Source organism: Argopecten irradians, chromosome 10 (assembly GCF_041381155.1).
Source record: "Argopecten irradians isolate NY chromosome 10, Ai_NY, whole genome shotgun sequence".
In the NCBI taxonomy this organism is placed as follows: Eukaryota; Metazoa; Mollusca; class Bivalvia; order Pectinida; family Pectinidae; genus Argopecten; species Argopecten irradians.
In genome coordinates this window covers 13429476-13453899 of record NC_091143.1, presented here as the reverse complement: position 1 = coordinate 13453899, position 24424 = coordinate 13429476, and the positions used below count along the sequence as shown (strand labels likewise).

Genomic DNA, 24424 nt, shown 5'->3' with positions numbered 1-24424 from the left:
AGGACACGGGGTACTAGGTTAAAAGACCTACCTCATCATTGTATTCTTTATTGACGGCTCCACAGGACACAGGGTACTAGGTTAAAAGACCTACCTCATCATTGTACTCTTTATTGACAGCTCCACAGGACACGGGGTACTAGGTTAAAAGACCTACCTCATCATTGTATTCTTTATTGACGGCTCCACAGGACACGGGGTACTAGGTTAAAAGACCTACCTCATCATTGTACTCTTTATTGACAGCTCCACAGGACATGGGGTACCAGGTCAAAAGACCTACCTCATCATTGTATTCTTTATTGACAGCTCCACAGGACACGGGGTACTAGGTTAAAAGGCCTACCTCATCATTGTACTCTTTATTGACAGCTCCACAGGACACAGGGTACTAGGTTAAGACCTACCTCATCATTGTACTCTTTATTGACAGCTCCACAGGACACGGGGTACTAGGTTAAAAGACCTACCTCATCATTGTATTCTTTATTGACAGCTCCACAGGACACGGGGTACTAGGTTAAAAGACCTACCTCATCATTGTATTCTTTATTGACAGCTCCACAGGACACGGGGTACTAGGTTAAAAGACCTACCTCATCATTGTATTCTTTATTGACGGCTCCACAGGACACGGGGTACTAGGTTAAAAGACCTACCTCATCATTGTATTCTTTATTGACGGCTCCACAGGACACAGGGTACTAGGTTAAAAGGCCTACCTCATCATAGTAGTCTTTATTGACAGCTCCACAGGACACGGGGTACTAGGTTAAAAGACCTACCTCATCATTGTATTCTTTATTGACAGCTCCACAGGACACTGGGTACGAGGTTAAAAGACCTACCTCATCATTGTACTCTTTATTGACAGCTCCACAGGACACAGGGTACTAGGTTAAAAGGCCTACCTCATCATTGTATTCTTTATTGACAGCTCCACAGGACATGGGGTACCAGGTCAAAAGACCTACCTCATCATTGTACTCTTTATTGACAGTTCCACAGGACACGGGGTACTAGGTTAAAAGGCCTACCTCATCATTGTATTCTTTATTGACAGCTCCACAGGACACGGGGTACTAGGTTAAAAGACCTACCTCATTATTGTATTCTTTATTGACGGCTCCACAGGACACGGGGTACTAGGTTAAAAGACCTACCTCATCATTGTATTCTTTATTGACAGCTCCACAGGACACGGGTACGAGGTTAAAAGACCTACCTCATCATTGTAATCTTTATTGACGGCTCCACAGGACACGGGCACTAGATTAAAAGACCTACCTCATCATTGTATTCTTTATTGACAGCTCCACAGGACACAGGGTACTAGGTTAAAAGACCTACCTCATCATTGTATTCTTTAATGACAGCTCCACAGGACACGGGGTACTAGGTTAAAAGACCTACCTCATCATTGTATTCTTTATTGACGGCTCAACAGGACACAGGGTACTAGGTTAAAAGACCTACCTCATCATTGTATTCTTTATTGACGGCTCCACAGGACACAGGGTACTAGGTTAAAAGGCCTACCTCATCATTGTAGTCTTTATTGACAGCTCCACAGGACACAGGGTACTAGGTTAAAAGACCTACCTCATCATTGTATTCTTTATTGACAGCTCCACAGGACACGGGGTACTAGGTTAAAAGACCTACCTCATCATTGTACTCTTTATTGACAGCTCCACAGGACACAGGGTACTAGGTTAAAAGACCTACCTCATCATTGTACTCTTTATTGACAGCTCCACTTGACACAGGGTACTAGGTTAAAAGGCCTACCTCATCATTGAACTCTTTATTGACAGCTCTACAGGACACAGGGTACTAGGTTAAAAGGCCTACCTCATCATTGAACTCTTTATTGACGGCTCCACAGGACAAGGGGTACTAGGTTAAAAGACTTACCTCATCATTGAACTCTTTATTGACAGCTCCACAGAACACAGGGTACGAGGTTAAAAGACTTACCTCATCATTGAACTTTTTATTGACAGCTCCACAGGACACATGGTACTAGGTTAAAAGACTTACCACATCATTGTACTCTTTATTGACAGCTCCACAGGACACAGGGTACTAGGTTAAAAGAACATACCTCATCATTGTATTCTTTATTGACAGCTCCACAGGACACTGGGTACTAGGTTAAAAGACCTACCACATCATTGTACTCTTTATTGACAGCTCCACAGGACACAGGGTACTAGGTTAAAAGACCTACCTCATCATTGTATTCTTTATTGACAGCTCCACAGGACACAGGGTACTAGGTTAAAAGACCTACCACATCATTGTACCCTTTATTGACAGTTCCACAGGACACAGGGTACTAGGTTAAAAGGCCTACCTCATCATTGTACTCTTTATTGACAGCTCCACAGGACACGGGGTACTAGGTTAAAAGACCTACCTCATCATTGTATTCTTTATTGACAGCTCCACAGGACACAGGGTACGAGGTTAAAAGACCTACCTCATCATTGTATTCTTTATTGACAGCTCCACAGGACACGGGGTACTAGGTTAAAAGACCTACCTCATCATTGTATTCTTTATTGACGGCTCCACAGGACACGGGGTACTAGGTTAAAAGACCTACCTCATCATTGTATTCTTTATTGACGGCTCCACAGGACACAGGGTACTAGGTTAAAAGACCTACCTCATCATTGTATTCTTTATTGACAGCTCCACAGGACACGGGGTACTAGGTTAAAAGACCTACCTCATCATTGTACTCTTTATTGACAGCTCCACAGGACACTGGGTACGAGGTTAAAAGACCTACCTCATCATTGTACTCTTTATTGACAGCTCTATAGGACACGGGGTTTCAGGTCAAAAGACCTACCTCATCATTGTACTCTTTATTGACAGTTCCACAGGACACGGGGTACTAGGTTAAAAGGCCTACCTCATCATTGTATTCTTTATTGACAGCTCCACAGGACACAGGGTACTCGGTTAAAAGACCTACCTCATCATTGTATTCTTTATTGACAGCTCCACAGGACACAGGGTACTAGGTTAAAAGGCCTACCTCATCATTGTACTCTTTATTGACAACTCCACAGGACACGGGGTACTAGGTTAAAAGACCTACCTCATCATTGTATTCTTTATTGACGGCTCCACAGGACACAGGGTACTAGGTTAAAAGACCTACCTCATCATTGTACTCTTTATTGACAGCTCCACAGGACACAGGGTACTAGGTTAAAAGGCCTACCTCATCATTGTATTCTTTATTGACGGCTCCACAGGACACGGGTACTAGGTTAAAAGGCCTACCTCATCATTGTATTCTTTATTGACAGCTCCACAGGACACAGGGTACTAGGTTAAAAGACCTACCTCATCATTGTACTCTTTATTGACAGCTCCACAGGACACGGGGTACTAGGTTAAAAGACCTACCTCATCATTGTATTCTTTATTGACAGCTCCACAGGACACGGGGTACTAGGTTAAAAGACCTACCTCATCATTGTATTCTTTATTGACGGCTCCACAGGACACGGGGTACTAGGTTAAAAGACCTACCTCATCATTGTATTCTTTATTGACAGCTCCACAGGACACGCGTACGAGGTTAAAAGACCTACCTCATCATTGTAATCTTTATTGACGGCTCCACAGGACACAGGATACTTTTTAGCACGGAACAGCCTCACAATCTGTATGATGCGGTGCTTAACCTACAGAACAATTAACATGTAAAATAAACAAAGGGAATTATTATAATAGATGTCTCTTCCATTGATCACCTGGATATTTCAGTAATCGTGCACTGTTAAGTGCTCTCAAAATTAATTAAATTTCATCACAATTATTTTCCTTCTACTTGTTATCAATTTCTTGCAATAAATATTATCATTATAATTTTCCTACTTTTTTCACAGTTTCTTACGACAGTAATTTGAAACAGAATGTGAATAAACTCCTTAATAATTTAAAAGAATTAACTATAATTCTTCCTCAATAAAGCTGTTCTGTTCCACTCAAAATGGCTCTGTACCCATACAATGGCTGCATACACACTCAATGTGGCTGAAGACCGAAGATGGATCGGTTTCATTCACATATTTTGAAAAATGAGTTTCCACATATGTGTGCTCAATTTTAGATCCTTTTTTGACTGATGTATAAGTTAAAGACTTTGTGTTCATTTGGACTATTTTTATTTAGCCCATCAATAAGTTAGTATAATTGAGGTTGAATATCTAAAATATTTTAAACATACATACAGCTCAGTTATTCAGCCTCTAAAGCGACCAAAGGGTACAATCACAAATTGCTTCCATTTTTGAGCAACATATCAACAGAAATTGATGTGTATTTGGCGTGGATCTATAATCTTGTCTTTCACCTCTCTTTAAAAGATGAGACTTGAGGTATGTTTGGGATGTCTTGCACTCACAAGTAGTATACATAGTGGATGCTCGCTTCTGGCCATCATTTCTTGCAGCAAAAAATTCTTATTCAAGTCAGAAAGCTCATTAAGTAAACTTAAATAAAAAAAAAAAAAAAAAATTTGACTTCAGTTTCTTTTGAGAAATTGGGGACAAGCACATGTGACTTTTTGTTGTGCGAGTGCTTTCAAGAGTGCTTCCTGCCTGTCAAATTTCTTGTCTTACGAGCATTTTAAATATGGAATGCTTGCTGTTCTGAATACCCATTGCATCACTGAGCCCAAATACATCCTGACACTATAGATACTTCACTTTATTTCATTCTGTCTGTCCTGACGGATTAAAATGAAGGGAAGTAACTCTACCCTCCTTTCACTCCATCTGTAGTGATCTTGATAGTTTTTATATTTTGTTTATTATTAATGCTATAGGACATTGACAGCCAACATCTTGCTGTACTCCAATGAGTGACGTCAGTTAACTGCCAAAGTATAAGCTTACATTGACAGTTGACATCTTGCTGTACTCCAATGAGTGACGTCAGTTAACTGCCAAAGTATAAGTTTACATTGACAGCCAACATCTTGCTGTACTACAATGAGTGACGTCAGTTTACTGCCAAAGTATAAGCTTACATTGACAGTTGACATCTTGCTGTACTCCAATGAGTGACGTCAGTTAACTGCCAAAGTATAAGCTTACATTGACAGCCAACATCTTGCTGTACTACAATGTGTGACGTCAGTTTACTGCCAAAGTATAAGTTTACATTGACAGCCAACATCTTGCTGTACTACAATGAGTGACGTCAGTTTACTGCCAAAGTATAAGCTTACATTGACAGCCAACATCTTGCTGTACTACAATGAGTGACGTCAGTTTACTGCCAAAGTATAAGTTTACATTGACAGCCAACATCTTGTTGTACTACAATGAGTGACGTCAGTTTACTGCCAAAGTATAAGCTTACATTGAAAGCCAACATCTTGCTGTACTACAATGAGTGACGTCAGTTTACTGCCAAAGTATAAGTTTACATTGAAAGCCAACATCTTGCTGTACTACAATGTGTGACGTCAGTTTACTGGCAAAGTATAAGTTTACAATGACAGCCAACATCTTGTTGTACTACAATGTGTGACGCCAGTTTACTGCCAAAGTATAAGCTTACATTGAAAGCCAACATCTTGCTGTACTACAATGAGCGACGTCAGTTAACTGCCAAAGTATAAGTTTACATTGGAAGCCAACATCTTGCTGTACTTCAATGAGTGACGTCAGTTAACTGCCAAAGTATAAGTTTACATTGGAAGCCAACATCTTGCTGTACTACAATGAGTGACGTCAGTTAACTGCCAAAGTATAAGTTTACATTGAAGCCAACATCTTGCTGTAATACAATGTGTGACGTCAGTTTACTGGCAAAGTATAAGTTTACATTGACAGCCAACATCTTGCTGTACTACATGAGTGACGTCAGTTAACTGCCAAAGTATAAGCTTGCATTGAAAGCCAACATCTTGCTGTACTACAATGAGTGACGTCAGTTAACTGCCAAAGTATAAGCTTACATTGAAAGCCAACATCTTTTTGTACAGAGGACTCCACATAATCGAATAACAGTTATTTGAATATTTAGGTTATTTGCATAAAATTCTGCGGTCCGATTTTTTCCTTCTTTATCTTTGTTTTTCAACTCCGTGTATTTGAATAGACTTTTACGTGACCTCCGGATATTTGAATAAAATATTTGTGACATTCTAAAAATGAAATCAAATATTTTTCAATTTTGCAATATATTTTTAGCGAAACTCGGCGATATATGTTTCAAGATACTTCGATTTTCCTAGAAATCATCATGGTGACAGATTAACGTTATTGTATGGTTTGTTATTTTATGAATGAATTTGCAAAAGGTATTCGACGCTGTTACGATTTACATCAGCAGCGGTAGATCATTACTTTAGTATAATCACTGACTCAAACATCTAATTAAAGCATTTGCAATGTTCATTTATTAACGTAACGTACCTTAGTAAGCGATCGGTTGGAGATACCATGCTTCCTTACAACAATCGCCATTCATGAGTAGTCTCGTTCAACCAGAGTAATTGTTGACTACCACAGACATGTGCCCATCAAGTATCTCGTTGAGCAGACATAAAAGCATGCAAAGTCGGCGTGCAATGACTACTGCAAGTTTCGTATGTAGGATACAAAAGATACTAACTACATTGAACAGGAGCATAAACCAAAATGGTTAACTTAGTATACGTTATGGTAGGGTATCTGAAACAGAGCAATACCAAAATGGTTTTACCTTATAACCGTTAAGGTAGGGTATCTTTTAACAGAGCAATTATCAAAAATGGTTTACTTATAACTTTATTGGTAGGAGTATCTGAAACCAGAGCAATTCATAATGGTTTACTTATAACCTTATGGTAGGGTAATCTGAAACAGAGGCAATACCAAAATGTGGTTTACTTATAACGTTATGTGATAGGTATCTGTAACAGAGTAATATCAAAAAGGTTTTACTTATAACCTAATGGTAGTAGTATCTTTCACAGAGTAATAACATAATGGGTTTACATTATAACGTTATGGTAGGGAATCTGTAACAGAGCAATATCAAAGATGGTTTACGTATAACCTTACGTTATTGTATGGGATTATCTGTAATGGTATTGTATCTGAAACAGAGAAATATCAAAATGGTTTACTTATAACCGTCATGGTAGGGTATCTTGAAACAGAGGTAATATCAAAATGGTTTACCCTTATAAAACGTCATGGTAGGGGTATCTGGTAAGCTGAAACGAAATGGACATTATAACCAAAGAGTGGTTTACTTATAACGTTATGGTAGGGTATCTCTGTAACAAAAGAGTAATATCAAAATGATTTTACTTATAACGTTATGGTTAGAAGTATCTGAACAATACCAGAATGGTAATAGCCAAAATGGTTACTTATAAACGTTATGGTAGGGTATCTGAAACAGAGTAATACCCAAAATGGTTTATACTTATAACTTATGGTAGGGTATCTTGTAACAGAGCAATACCAAAATGATTTACTTATAACGTTATGATAGGGTATCTGAAACAGAGTAATACCAAAAAGGTTTTACTTATAACGGATTATGGATAGGTATCTGAAACAGAGTTCAATACCAAAATGGTTTACTTATAACGTTTATGGTAGGTGTATCTGAACAGAGTAATATCACTAATGGATTTACTTATAACGTCTTATGGTAGGGTATCTGAGAAACAGAGCAATACCAAAATGGTTTACTTATAACCCGTTTTATGGTAGGGTATCTGTAACAGAGCAATACCAAAATGAGTTTACTTATAAGCATTATGGTAGGGTAATCTGTAACAGAGTAATACCAACAAATGGATTACATTATAACTTATGGGTAGGGTATCTGAAACAGAGCTAATACCACAAATGGTTTTACTTATAACCGTTATGGTAGGAGTATCTGATTAACAGAGCAATAACTCAAAATGGTTTACACTTACTAACAACGTTATGGTAGGGTAATCTGTATACAGAGCAATACCAAAATGGTTTTACTTATAAACTTTATGGTAGGGTATCTGTAACAGAGCAATATCAAAATGGTTTACTTATAACGTTATGGTAGGGTATCTGAAACAGAGCAATATCAAAATGGTTTACTTATAACACCGTTATGGTAGGGTATCTGTAAACAGAGCAATACCAAAATGGTTTACTTATAACGTTATGGTAGGGTATCTGAAACAGAGCAATATCAAATATGGTTTACTTATAACCTTATGGTAGGGTATCTGTAACAGAGCAATATCATAAATGGTTTACTTATAACGTTATGGTAGGGTATCTGTAAACAGAGCAATATCAAAATGGTTTACTTATAACCTTATGGTAATAGGGTATCTGAAACAGAGCAATACCAAAATGGTTTACTTATAACGTTATGGTAGGGTATCTGTAACAGAGTAATATCAAAATGGTTTACTTATAACCTTATGGTAGGGTATCTGTAACAGAGCAATATCAAAATGGTTTACTTATAACGTTATGGTAGGGTATCTGAAACAGAGCAATATCAATAATGGTTACTTATAACTGTTTATGGTAGGGGTATCTGAAACAGAGCAATATCAAAATGGTTTACTTATCACCAAAGTTATGGTAAGGGTATCTGTAACAGAGCAATATCAAAATGGTTTACTTATTAACCTTATGATAGGGTATCTGTAACAACTGAGCAATACAAAGACTGGTTTACCTTAGTAACCTTAGTGGATCAGGGTATCTGTAAAAGAGCAATACCAAAGTGTTTACATAAACGTTATGGTAGGGTATCTGAAACGGAGCAATATCAAAAGGGTTTACTTATAACCAAAATTATGGTAGGGTATCTGAAACAGAGTAATACAAAATGGTTTACTTATAACGTTTATGGTAGGGTATCTGAAACAGAGTGCAATATCAAAATGGTGGTACCTTATAACGTTATGGTAGGTATCTGTAACAGAGCAATACCAAAATGGTTTACTTATAAACGTTATGGTAGGGTATCTGTAAACAGAGCAATATCAAAATGGTTTACTTATAACGTTATTGGTAGGGTATCTGAAACAGAGCAATACCAAATGGTTTTACTTATAACGTTATGGTAGGGTATCTGAAACAGAGAAATATCAAAATGGTTTTACTTATAACTTTATGGTTATGGTAGGGGTTATCTGTAAACAGAGTAATTATCATAATGGTTTACTTATAACGTTATGGTAGGGTATCTGAAACAGAGCAATATCAAAATGGTTTACTTATAACGTTATGGTAGGGTATCTGAAACAGAGTAATACCAAAATGGTTTACTTATAACGTTATGGTAGGGTATCTGAAACAGAGTAATATCAAAAGGTTTTACTTATAACGTTATGGTAGGGTAATCTGAAACAGAGTAATATCATAATGGTTTACTTATAACTTATGGTAGGGTATCTGAAACAAGAGGTAATACTCAAAATGGTTTACATTATAACGTTATGGTATGGTATCTGAAACAGAGCAATACCAAAATGGTTTACTTATAACGTTATGGTAGGGTATCTGAAACAGAGTAATATCAAAATGGTTTACTTATAACGTTATGGTAGGGTATCTGTAACTGGGTAGTAATACCAAAATGGTTTACTTATAACGTTTATGGTAGGTAATCTGTAAACAGAGCAATAACCAAAATGGTTTACTTATAACGTTATGGTAGGGTATCTGAAACAGAGTAATACAAAAAGGTTTACTTATAACTATGGTTATAGGGTATCTGTAACAGAGCAATACCAAATGGTTTTTACTTATAACGTTATGGTATGGGTATCTGAAACAGAGCAATACCAAAATGGTTTACTTATAACGTTATGGTAGGTATCTGTAACAGAGCAATAATCAAAATGGTTTACTTATAACGTTATGGTAGGGTATCTGAAACAGATGTAATACCAAAATGGTTTACTTATAACGTTAATTGGTAGGGTATCTGAAACAGAGCAATACCAAAATGAATATCAAAATTTTACTTATAACCGTTATGGTAGGGTATCTGTAACAGAGCAATACCAAAATGGTTTACTTATAACGTTATTGTAGGTATCTGAAACAGAGTAATATCAAAATGGTTTACTTATAACTTTATGGTAGGGTATCTGAAACAGAGCAATACCAAAATGGTTTACTTATAACGTTATGGTAGGGTATCTGTAACAGAGCAATATCAAAATGGTTTACTTATAACGTTATGGTAGGGTATCTGAAACAGAGCAATATCAAAATGGTTTACTTATAACGTTATGGTAGGGTATCTGTAACAGAGTAATATCAAAATGGTTTACTTATAACGTTATGGTAGGGTATCTGAAACAGAGCAATATCAAAATGGTTTACTTATAACTTATTGGTAGGGTAAATCTGTTAACAGAGTCAATACCAAAATGGTTTACTATATAACCTTATGGTAGGGTATCTGTAACAGAGCAATACCATAATGGTTACTTATAACCTTATGGTAGGGTATCTGAAACAGAGCAATATCAAAATGGTTTACTTATAACGTTATGGTAGGGTATCTGTAACAGAGCAATACCAAAATGGTTTACTTATAACTTTATGGTAGGGTATCTGTAAACAGAGCAATATCAAAATGGTTTACTTATAACGTTATGGTAGGGTATCTGAAACAGAGCAATATCAAAATGGTTTACTTATAACGTTATGGTAGGGTATCTGAAACAGAGCAATATCAAAATGGTTTACTTATAACGTTATGGTAGGTATCTGTAACAGAGCAATATCAAAAGGTTTTACTTATAACGTTATGGTAGGGTATCTGTAACAGAGCAATATCAAAATGGTTTACTTATAACTTTATGATGGTATAGAGCAATACCAAAATGGTTTACTTATAACGTTATGGTAACATATCTGCAATATCAAAATGGTTTACTTATAACGTTATGGTAGGGTATCTGAAACAGAGCAATATCAAAATGGTTTACTTATAACTTAAAACGTTTATGGTAGGGTATCTGAAACAGAGCAATATCAAATGGTTTACTTATAACGTTATGGTAGGGTATCTGTAACAGAGCAATATCAAATGGTTTACTTATAACCTTATGGTAGGGTATCTGTAACAGAGCAATATCAAAATGGTTTACTTATAACGTTATGGTAGGGTATCTGAAACAGAGCAATATCAAAATGGTTTACTTATAACGTTATGGTAGGGTATCTGAAACAGAGCAATACCAAAATGGTTTACTTATAACGTTATGGTAGGGTATCTGAAACAGAGCAATACCAAAATGGTTTACTTATAACAGTTATGGTAGGGTATCTGTAACAGAGCAATACCAAAATGGTTTACTTATAACGTTATGGTAGGGTATCTGTAACAGAGCAATACCAAAATGGTTTACTTATAACGTTTATGGTAGGGTATCTGAAACAGAGCAATACCAAAATGGTTTACTTATAACGTTATGGTAGGGTATCTGAAACAGAGCAATATCCAAAATGGTTTACTTATAACGTTATGGTAGGGTATCTGTAACAGAGCAATATCAAAATGGTTTACTTATAACGTTATGGTAGGGTATCTGAAACAGAGAATATCAAAATGGTTTACCAGGGTTCTGAAGAATGGTTTACTTATAACGTTTATGGTAGGGTATCTGTAACAGAGCAATACCAAAATGGTTTACTTATAACGTTATGGTAGGGTATCTGTAACAGAGTAATATCAAAATGGTTTACTTATAACGTTATGGTAGGGTATCTGTAACAGAGCAATACCAAAATGGTTTACTTATAACGTTATGGTAGGGTATCTGAAACAGAGCAATACCAAAATGGTTTACTTATAACGTTATGGTAGGGTATCTGAAACAGAGCAATATCAAAATGGTTTACTTATAACGTTATGGTAGGGTATCTGAAACAGAGCAATACCAAAATGGTTTACTTATAACGTTATGGTAGGGTATCTGTAACAGAGCAATATCAAAATGGTTTACTTATAACCTTATGGTAGGGTATCTGTAACAGAGCAATACCAAAATGGTTTACTTATATAACGTTATGGTAGGGTATCTGTAAACAGAGTAATACCAAAATGGTTTACTTATAACGTTATATGGTAGGGTATCTGAAACAGAGCAATACCAAAATGGTTTACTTATAACGTTATGGTAGGGTATCTGAAACAGAGCAATACCAAAATGGTTTACTTATAACGTTATGGTAGGGTATCTGTAACAGAGCAATATCAAAATGGTTTACTTATAACGTTATGGTAGGGTATCTGTAACAGAGCAATATCAAAATGGTTTACTTATAACCTTATGGTAGGGTATCTGTAACAGAGCAATACCAAAATGGTTTACTTATAACGTTATGGTAGGGTATCTGTAACAGAGCAATACCAAAATGGTTTACTTATAACGTTATGGTAGGGTATCTGTAACAGAGCAATACCAAAATGGTTTACTTATAACGTTATGGTAGGGTATCTGTAACAGAGTAATACCAAAATGGTTTACTTATAACGTTTATGGTAGGGTATCTGTAACAGAGCAATACCAAAATGGTTTACTTATAACGTTATGGTAGGGTATCTGTAAACAGAGCAATACCAAAATGGTTTACTTATAACGTTATGGTAGGGTATCTGAAACAGAGTAATATCAAAATGGTTTACTTATAACGTTATGGTAGGGTATCTGAAACAGAGCAATATCAAAATGGTTTACTTATAACGTTATGGTAGGGTATCTGTAACAGAGCAATACAAAATGGTTTACTTATAACCGTTATGGTAGGGTATCTGTAACAGAGCAATATCAAAATGGTTTACTTATAACGTTATGGTAGGGTATCTGTAACAGAGCAATATCAAAATGGTTTACTTATAACGTTATGGTAGGGTATCTGTAACAGAGCAATATCAAAATGGTTTACTTATAACGTTATGGTAGGGTATCTGTAACAGAGCAATACCAAAATGGTTTACTTATATAACGTTATGGTAGGGTATCTGTAAACAGAGCAATACCAAAATGGTTTACTTATAACGTTATGGTAGGGTATCTGTAACAGAGCAATACCAAAATGGTTTACTTATAACGTTATGGTAGGGTATCTGTAACAGAGCAATACCAAAATGGTTTACTTATAACGTTATGGTAGGGTATCTGTAACAGAGCAATATCAAAATGGTTTACTTATAACGTTATGGTAGGGTATCTGTAACAGAGCAATATCAAAATGGTTTACTTATAACGTTATGGTAGGGTATCTGAAACAGAGTAATATCATAATGGTTTACTTATAAATGTTTATGGTAGGGTATCTGAAACAGAGTAATACCAAAATGGTTTACTTATAACTTTATGATAGGGTAACTGTAACAGAGCAATACCAAAATGGTTTACTTATAACGTTATGGTAGGGTATCTGAAACAGAGCAATATCAAAATGGTTTACTTATAACGTTATGGTAGGGTATCTGTAAAACAGAGCAATACCAAAATGGTTTTACTTATAACGTTATGGTAGGGTATCTGAAACAGAGCAATATCAAAATGGTTTACTTATAACGTTATGGTAGGGTATCTGTAACAGAGCAATACCAAAATGGTTTACTTATAACGTTATGGTAGGGTATCTGTAACAGAGCAATATCAAAATGGTTTACTTATAACGTTATGGTAGGGTATCTGAAACAGAGCAATACCAAAATGGTTTACTTATAACGTTATGGTAGGGTATCTGAAACAGAGCAATATCAAAATGGTTTACTTATAACGTTATGGTAGGGTATCTGAAACAGAGTAAATATCAAAATGGTTTACTTATAACGTTATGGTAGGGTATCTGAAACAGAGCAATATCAAAATGGTTTACTTATAACGTTATGGTAGGGTATCTGAAACAGAGCAATACCAAAATGGTTTACTTATAAACGTTATGGTAGGGTATCTGAAACAGAGCAATATCAAAATGGTTTACTTATAACGTTATGGTAGGGTATCTGAAACAGAGCAATATCAAAATGGTTTACTTATAACGTTTATGGTAGGGTATCTGAAACAGAGCAATACCAAAATGGTTTACTTATAACGTTATGGTAGGGTATCTGAAACAGAGCAATACCATAATGGTTTACTTATAACCTTATGGTAGGGTATCTGTAACAGAGCAATATCAAAATGGTTTACTTATAACGTTATGGTAGGGTATCTGTAACAGAGCAATACCAAAATGGTTTACTTATAACGTTATGGTAGGGTATCTGAAACAGAGCAATATCAAAATGGTTTACTTATAACGTTATGGTAGGGTATCTGAAACAGAGCAATACCAAAATGGCACTTATAACCTTATGGTAGGGTATCTGAAACAGAGCAATACCAAAATGGTTTACTTATAACGTTATGGTAGGGTATCTGAAACAGAGCAATATCAAAATGGTTTACTTATAACGTTATGGTAGGGTATCTGTAACAGAGTAATATCATAATGGTTTACTTATAACTTTATGGTAGGGTATCTGTAACAGAGCAATACCAAAATGGTTTACTTATAACGTTATGGTAGGGTATCTGAAACAGAGCAATATCAAAATGGTTTACTTATAACCTTATGGTAGGGTATCTGAAACAGAGCAATATCAAAATGGTTTACTTATAACTTATGGTAGGGTATCTGACAGAGAATATCAAATGGTTTACTTATACGTTATGGTAGGGTATCTGTAACAGAGCAATATCCAAATGGTTTACTTATAACGTTATGGTAGGGTATCTGAAACAGAGCAATACCAAAATGGTTTACTTATAACTTATGATAGGTATCTGAAACAGAGCAATATCAAATGGTTTACTTATAACGTTATGGTAGGGTATCTGTAACAGAGTAATATCATAATGGTTTACTTATAACGTTATGGTAGGGTATCTGAAACAGAGCAATACCAAAATGGTTTACTTATAACGTTATGGTAGGGTATCTGAAACAGAGCAATATCAAAAATGGTTTACTTATAACGTTATGGTAGGGTATCTGTAACAGAGCAATATCAAATGGTTTACTTATAACCTTATGGTAGGGTATCTGTAACAGAGAAATATCAAAATGGTTTACTTATAACGTTATGGTAGGGTATCTGTAACAGAGAAATATCCAAATGGTTTACTTATAACGTTATGGTAGGGTATCTGAAACAGAGCAAATATCAAATGGTTTACTTATAATGTTATGGTAAGGGTATCTGAAACAGAGCAATATCAAAATGGTTTACTTATAACGTTATGGTAGGGTATCTGTAACAGAGTAATATCAAATGGTTTACTTATAACGTTATGGTAGGGTATCTGTAACAGAGTAATATCAAATGGTTTACTTATAACGTTATGGTAGGGTATCTGTAACAGAGCAATATCAAAATGGTTTACTTATAACGTTATGGTAGGGTATCTGAAACAGAGCAATATCAAAATGGTTTACTTATAACGTTATGGTAGGGTATCTGAAACAGAGCAATATCAAAATGGTTTACTTATAACGTTATGGTAGGGTATCTGTAACAGAGCAATATCAAAATGGTTTACTTATAACGTTATGGTAGGGTATCTGTAACAGAGCAATATCAAAATGGTTTACTTATAACGTTATGGTAGGGTATCTGTAACAGAGCAATATCAAATGGTTTACTTATAACGTTATGGTAGGGTATCTGTAACAGAGCAATATCAAATGGTTTACTTATAACGTTATGGTAGGGTATCTGTAACAGAGCAATATCAAAATGGTTTACTTATAACGTTATGGTATAGGGTATCTGTAACAGAGCAATATCAAAATGGTTTACTTATAACGTTATGGTAGGGTATCTGTAACAGAGCAATACCAAAATGGTTTACTTATAACGTTATGGTAGGGTATCTGAAACAGAGCAATATCAAATGGTTTACTTATAACATTATGGTAGGGCATCTGTATCAGAGAAATATCAAAATGGTTTACTTATAACTTTATGGTAGGGTATCTGAAACAGAGCAATACCAAAAAATTTCCTTATGATAGGGTATCTGAAACAGAGCAATACCAAAATAACACAATTTTTGTCATATATGATATTGTTTTACTTACTAGGTATGATAGAGTGCTAGGCGTGATATTGTTTCAATTACCTTGTCATGGGCCTATCTTACTTACCAAAAGCATCCCTGATGAGAGAAAAGTCGTTGGTGAATCCCTGCTGAATACCAGTAGATTTGCCAAAGGTTACCAAGGCAACGTTTTCCTCTAGTGTTTCATTAGCTGCAGAATCTTCAATCTCTGATATAAGAAAATCACGACTATATGTAAATTGGAACAATATTGCTCATTCTAAATTACCCCATTGCATGATAAAAAGGGTAGAAAAGAAATCATTTCTAAGTCTCAAACAAATTTTTCAAAGGCCCATGACTTCAGAATTATGGTAAATTCTCAATAGAATATTGTAAGAATACATAACTAATGTCTGAATCAACATACCGTCCATGAAACTTTCAATAAAGTTTTCAATGATGGGCTTGGCTGATTGAACTCTGGTACTGTAGGAAGTGTCCACTAGCAACACTGTATACAAGCCTTTAGGGCGCTCCATTGAAGGCTCACCATCACCTAGGTAACAAAGTTCAATGGAATACAAAGGTCAAGGTCAAATCAATACATAGGTCAGGGTCAATTTAATAGAAAGGTCAGGGTCAATTCAATACAACATTTCAAGATCAATTGATTACAAATATCAAGGTCAGTTAAATAATTATTAAGGTGTGATGGTCAATGTAGCATAAAAGTCAAAGTCAATATGACAAACAAAGGTTATAAATCAGCTTCTTTACACAATTCAAGGTCAGTAAAAAATTATCAAGGTCAACACACAAGAAATTCTGAGTCAATATAAAGCAATGTAATTCAAATATCAGGGTCTGTAAAACATGAAGTTCAAATGTCAATACATAGTTCAAATATTAAAAGTTAGTGCTGGACAGTGCCTGAAATATGAAGTAGAAATGTTGTGAACAATTTGATATCAAAGTGATATGAGACAACATAAATAAATGAAGATATATCATATTATTAGGAATTATACTGATCTTTAAAGATACCTACATGTACCTTGTAGAAATATTGATGCTTACGTGCAAAGGCAGTGTTAACAGCTCGCTTTGTATCATCATTATCTGGCAGTCCCAGAGATTCGATCACCTTCTCCGGACTGCTGAAGTCTGGCTCCAGAAACAGACCCATTTCTCCTGGGATAGGTACAGTGGCTTGTTTAGAATAAGAAGATGATGGCTTGTTCTGTACATTGGAAAAACCTGTCAATGAATAATTGGCTGCAGCGCCATTACTATTTTTTGTTACTTGTATGTTAGGCATTGCATTTGAGCTTCCAGCTGTAGGTGTGGTCTGTACAGTTGTGGAAGGAGTGGTTTGTGGGGTTGTGGTCTCTAATGGACGGGGTGAGGCGGTTGTGGTCTGCTGTGATGCCTGATTTTGGATGGTCACATTAGCTGTAGTTGGGACCATTGATGGAGATGAATCAGCGGACCTTGGAGGGGCATCAATATTCGGTCTCTCATCCAACATCATGGATTGTGTTGAATGTTGACCTCCTGGGAATAAAATGTAAGAGAGGCAGCTATATAATGAAAAAAGTTCAACATAGTTGTGATTAATGAATAAAGAATGCCTACTTCATAAGTGGTCCAAAATAAACTTGGCCCAGTAACAATGCTACTACAATACCTTAACCACAAAAAAAGATAAATACCTTTGAAAGTCCTTAAATGTCTATTGAACATCCCTGTACTACTAACAAAACATGGTGTACTTCTATGTGTTCACTAAGTTCTTTCCATTACAGCTGATGAGAGATAATATTTTCATCATAATATATAGCAAAAGAGGAAATGATTTCTATCATATTTAATCAAGGATTGAAACAGTCACTTCCCTATAGCAAAGGGGAGGTAAATCACTAATGATAACCAATTTGAAAATCAATTTGATCAGTACCTAAGTGGTGGATTACGTAACGACATTAAGTTGAAAAAAAAAACATTTACATGGGGGAATTAATTCTTTTATGAACTGAATAAGATGGCAGTCTCTTCATGACAGTCAACAAGAGAAAACTATTTATAATTCATAATTAAGGCCTTTCTCTTCCATTTATACTGTCAATGTTTTCAGTTTATATTTACCAAACTAAACATTTTATTTAGTCCTATATTTCATACTAATTATACAAACTCTAATGAGCTATTATCATTTCTTTTTGTTAACCTTTTAAGCAATTGATAACAAATTGTAAGTTAAACTTAAAGTTAATTGAAATTTCAGTGTATTATTGTGATTTAAGGAAAATATGTAGGACATGACACCAGTATATACCTAATATAGAATCAACTGAAAACACAAATATATATATGATTATTTTTTCTTTGTTTTCATACAAAGTCTGGCTTTCTGATTGGCCAATTCTGTTTTTGCATACCACTATAAAAAAAAATTGAAAATGGCTCGAAAACCTGACATTAATGTGGCCTCACAATAGATACATTAACGTTGAATTGATTTGGAAAAAGAATTCCTTGAAAAGCCAATGGAATCGCACATTATAATGTATTTTATTTTATCAAATAGTCTAAAAAATTACTTGTTAACATTGATGTCACTATTTTTTAATTTCATCAGGTTTTGAAAAAAAATCTTCTTTGCAAACTTTTGTAAGAATCCGCTACGCAAATTCATTTTGCAAACAATTTTTTGTTCATACCCACAAAGAAATTCAAAAATAGTGATGTATATTTAATCAGTGATGTGATTGATCCCATCAGCAAATGGAGAATATCTTGACTAATAAGAGGAAACCCTCCTGCTAGTGTTTATAAAGGCCATTTCATCACATCTGACGTTATTTGTTTCTTATAAAAATTGTGCAATCACAGGAAATCCTCTGAAAAGAGGAAGAATCACATCCCTGCTCAAAACATATGCATGTAATCTTAAACAAGACCAATATACAGACACTATCCGCCTACCATATACTTACACTTGTATCTTAGCTTTGTCCTTGAAATTTGTGTATGTATAACTTATGAGGAAGTATTTCAATCAGGAGTATAGATATCTATATTGAGGACAGGACATTATACATGTATAAGTACAGCAATCAACTGTTACATCATGTTTACTCTTAGTGTACATGTGTACTAAAAAATCACCATACCGCATATATACAATAAAAGATGGTGGATTTAAAACCCGCGTAACAATAGCTTATCAAATAAATAATCTGGCTATATTTAGAACTTGACATGCATAAGAGTATAACAAATGTGTATAAATGAAGGATGTTTTGTTGTAAGTATTACTTGTTTATCTACAATACATCTTAAAATTTCTTTCAAACTAGAAATGTGTTAAACAAGTAGTGATATCTATTGAAATATAAATAAAACATCAGTATTAATTAGCTCATTCATGATCATCCCCAAAATTTTATAATGGACTATTACAGTCCTTGATTTAGAACAGTCTAAATGCGTTTGAAGGGTAAATGAGTTGATATGAACACAATTCATTATCAATCTTACAAAATGTGATATACAGTGTTAGTGCTGACATAGCTGATACAACTTGTGTCTCCCTTAATATTTTAGAAATAAACCTTCAGTTTAACTTGTCTATAAACCAGATATCACCAGGACTAGTATATTTTACTTTTTTAGTCAGTATAGACAGGTTTACAGATTATACAAATCTTAATTATCATAATCAAGAAGCAAAATGTCATAAACTTATACCTGAATGTACAGGGACCCAGACTAGACAAGGATACAGTTTTGACAGTTTACACCATATTTTTTTAACTATCTTGAGGAATATTAATGTATCAATATGTGAATCCAATATTCCTAACCCTATGGTATCCTTGTAACTAGGTTAATAATGCATGGGTGTGGTATCTTACAAAGATAGATATAGATACCACAGACAGCATATAAAATACTTCCACAGTAAAACCTGCCTTTAGTGACTACCTCTGTATAAAGGCCACTTGCTTAATAAGACCACTCATTTCAACAATATTCGACCTGTGTATAAAGACTATCTGCCTACATAAAACGGTTTCCATTGTTCCTTGGGTGGTCTTTATAGACAAGTTTGACTGTAGTAATAAATAGTTTACAAATTCCCTTGGGTGGTCTTTATACAGGTTTGACAATAGGAACTGTTTGATTTTGCTTTGTAATGCTTTGTAAGAGTGTTTGGAGGCTTTGCAAACGTTTTGAATGAAGATGCAAAAACTGAGATTCTTTTGTAAATATTTTCTTTTTTTCCCAAATAAAACTGAAAAACGTTCCTGTAGACTATATGTAGGTGTGCTCTTTATGCGCAAAAAATATGGTATATACATATATTTCAAATATATATATATATATTTAAGACATGCTGTACTTATGTTTTTGAGTATGATCAGTGATTGGAGATAGCTATATGTACTAAAGATAAGATTAGTAACACAGCTGTTACATCCGCAGCCAGGTCAGATTTTTATACGACCTTGACCTTTTTAATTTCTAGATGAAAATTCTGGGAATCAAGAACACTGTGACTTAACAAGAAAGCTTGTTTTGAATGTATCAATGGGTAAAGTCTGTAAATGGATGAGCAATGTCAAGCAAGGAGTATTTGATTAAGGGCTCAAAGTTTGTTTAGGCTAGGACATAGCAAAAAAAAATTTTATTGCTAATATTTGGCCCATGGCGGATAGGACATGATTTTCTTACCAATTTTGTTAAAATACCTCATGAAGTGATTTGTAAAAAGCTTTAGCAAGGACTAGATAGCAGCTGTTGTGTGGATCACAGAGTGTTGGAATCATTTGTTTGGGTTTTGTGGAGATTCGCATTGAGTAGTCAGAGCTTGTGCAAAAGTTTAAAAAGGAAAGGTAATTGAAAGAAAAGGAAAGGGGAAAAGTTGCATACACACAAATACACACATCCTTATGCAGATGTTATTATATTTATCATCTCACCTTGACAATCATCACCTGTTAATTAACATAAGAATTAATTCACTGTTACCTAGAATACCCATACATAAATACTCTTGTTTTCATTATTACCATGGATATCCATACATAGATACTGTTGTTGTCATTATTACTATGGATACCCATACATAAATACTCTTGTTTTCATTATTACCATGGATATCCATACATAGATACTGTTGTTGTCATTATTACTATGGATACCCTTACATAGATACTGTCGTTGTCAATATTACTATGGATACCCATACATAGATACTGTTGTTGTCATTATTACTATGGATACCCTTACATAGATACTGTTGTTGTCAATATTACTATGGATACCCATACATAGATACTGTTGTTGTCATTATTACTATGGATACCCATACATAGATACTGTTGTTGTCATTATTACTATGGATACCCATACATAGATACTGTTGTTGTCATTATTACCATGGATACCCATACATAGATACTGTTGTTATCATTATTACCATGGATACCCATACATAGATACTGTTGTTGTCATTATTACCATGGATACCCATACATAGATACTGTTGTTATCATTATTACCATGGATACCCATACATAGATACTGTTGTTGTCATTATTACTATGGATACCTATACATAGATACTGTTGTTATCATTATTACCATGGATACCCATACATAGATACTGTTGTTGTCATTATTACTATGGATACCTATACATAGATACTGTTGTTATCATTATTACCATGGATACCCATACATAGATACTGTTGTTGTCATTATTACTATGGATACCCATACATAGATACTGTTGTTGTCATTATTACTATGGATACCCATACATAGATACTGTTGTTGTCTTTATTACTATGGATACCCATACATAGATACTGTTGTTGTCATTATTACTATGGATACCCATACATAGATACTGTTGTTGTCATTATTACTATGGATACCCATACATAGATACTGTTGTTGTCATTATTACTATGGATACCCATACATAGATACTGTTGTTGTCATTATTACTATGGATACCCATACATAGATACTGTTGTTGTCATTATTACTATGGATACCCATACATAGATACTGTTGTTGTCATTATTACTATGGATACCCATACATAGATACTGTTGTTGTCATTATTACTATGGATACCCATACATAGATACTGTTGTTGTCATTATTACTATGGATACCCATACATAGATACTGTTGTTGTCATTATTACTATGGATACCCATACATAGATACTGTTGTTGTCATTATTACTATGGATACCCATACATAGATACTGTTGTTGTCATTATTACTATGGATACCCATACATAGATACTGTTGTTGTCATTATTACTATGGATACCCATACATAGATACTGTTGTTGTCATTATTACTATGGATACCCATACATAGATACTGTTGTTGTCATTATTACTATGGATACCCATACATAGATACTGTTGTTGTCATTATTACTATGGATACCCATACATAGATACTGTTGTTGTCATTATTACTATGGATACCCATACATAGATACTGTTGTTGTCATTATTACTATGGATACCCATACATAGATACTGTTGTTGTCATTATTACTATGGATACCCATACATAGATACTGTTGTTGTCATTATTACTATGGATACCCATACATAGATACTGTTGTTGTCATTATTACTATGGATACCCATACATAAGAACTGTTGTTGTTGTCATTATTACTATGGATACCCATACATAGATACTGTTGTTGTCATTATTACTATGGATACCCATACATAGATACTGTTGTTGTCATTATATACTATGGATACCCATACATAGATACTGTTGTTGTCATTATTACTATGGATACCCATACATAGATACTGTTGTTGTCATTATTACTATGGATACCCATACATAGATACTGTTGTTGTCATTATTACTATGGATACCCCATACATAGATACTGTTGTTGTCATTATTACTATGGATACCCATACATAGATACTGTTGTTGTCATTATTACTATGGATACCCATACATAGATACTGTTGTTGTCATTATTACTATGGATACCCATACATAGATACTGTTGTTGTCATTATTACTATGGATACCCATACATAGATACTGTTGTTGTCATTATTACTATGGATACCCATACATAGATACTGTTGTTGTCATTATTACTATGGATACCCATACATAGATACTGTTGTTGTCATTATTACTATGGATACCCATACATAGATACTGTTGTTGTCATTATTACTGGATACCATACATAGATACTGTTGTTGTCATTATTACTATGGATACCCATACATAGATACTGTTGTTGTCATTATTACTATGGATACCCATACATAGATACTGTTGTTGTCATTATTACTATGGATACCCATACATAGATACTGTTGTTGTCATTATTACTATGGATACCCATACATAGATACTGTTGTTGTCATTATTACTATGGATACCCATACATAGATACTGTTGTTGTCATTATTACTATGGATACCCATACATAGATACTGTTGTTGTCATTATTACTATGGATACCCATACATAGATACTGTTGTTGTCATTATTACATGGATACCCTATTACATAGATACTGTTGTTGTCATTATTACTATGGATACCCATACATAGATACTGTTGTTGTCATTATTACTATGGATACCCATACATAGATACTGTTGTTGTCATTATTACTATGGATACCCATACATAGATACTGTTGTTGTCATTATTACTATGGATACCCATACATAGATACTGTTGTTGTCATTATTACTATGGATACCCATACATAGATACTGTTGTTGTCATTATTACTATGGATACCCATACATAGATACTGTTGTTGTCATTATTACATGGATACCTACATAGATACTGTTTTCATATATATGATTACAGATACTGTTGTTGTCATTATTACATGGATACCCATACATAGATACTGTTGTTGTCATTATTACTATGGATACCCATACATAGATACTGTTGTTGTCATTATTACTATGGATACCCATACATAGATACTGTTGTTGTCATTATTACTATGGATACCCATACATAGATACTGTTGTTGTCATTATTACTATGGATACCCATACATAGATACTGTTGTTGTCATTATTACTATGGATACCCATACATAGATACTGTTGTTGTCATTATAACTATGGATACCCATACATAGATACTGTTGTTGTCATTATTACTATGGATACCCATACATAGATACTGTTGTTGTCATTATTACTATGGATACCCATACATAGATACTGTTGTTGTTGTCATTATTACTATGGATACCCATACAT

General features: G+C 34.5%; 1 protein-coding gene across 1 annotated transcript in view; it reads right to left on the bottom strand.

Annotated features, from left to right (window-relative positions):
- Nucleotides 1-24424, bottom strand: part of LOC138332540 (serine-rich adhesin for platelets-like) — a 42199-nt gene that overhangs the window by 11137 nt on the left and 6638 nt on the right. The window contains exons 5-9 of the mRNA XM_069280544.1: nt 17183-17659; nt 16533-16661; nt 16209-16331; nt 7086-7120; nt 3618-3710 (exon numbers count right to left, since the gene is read on the bottom strand). Coding sequence (XP_069136645.1) covers nt 3618-3710; nt 7086-7120; nt 16209-16331; nt 16533-16661; nt 17183-17659 — 857 coding nt within the window. The remainder of the gene's footprint in view (nt 1-3617; nt 3711-7085; nt 7121-16208; nt 16332-16532; nt 16662-17182; nt 17660-24424) is intronic.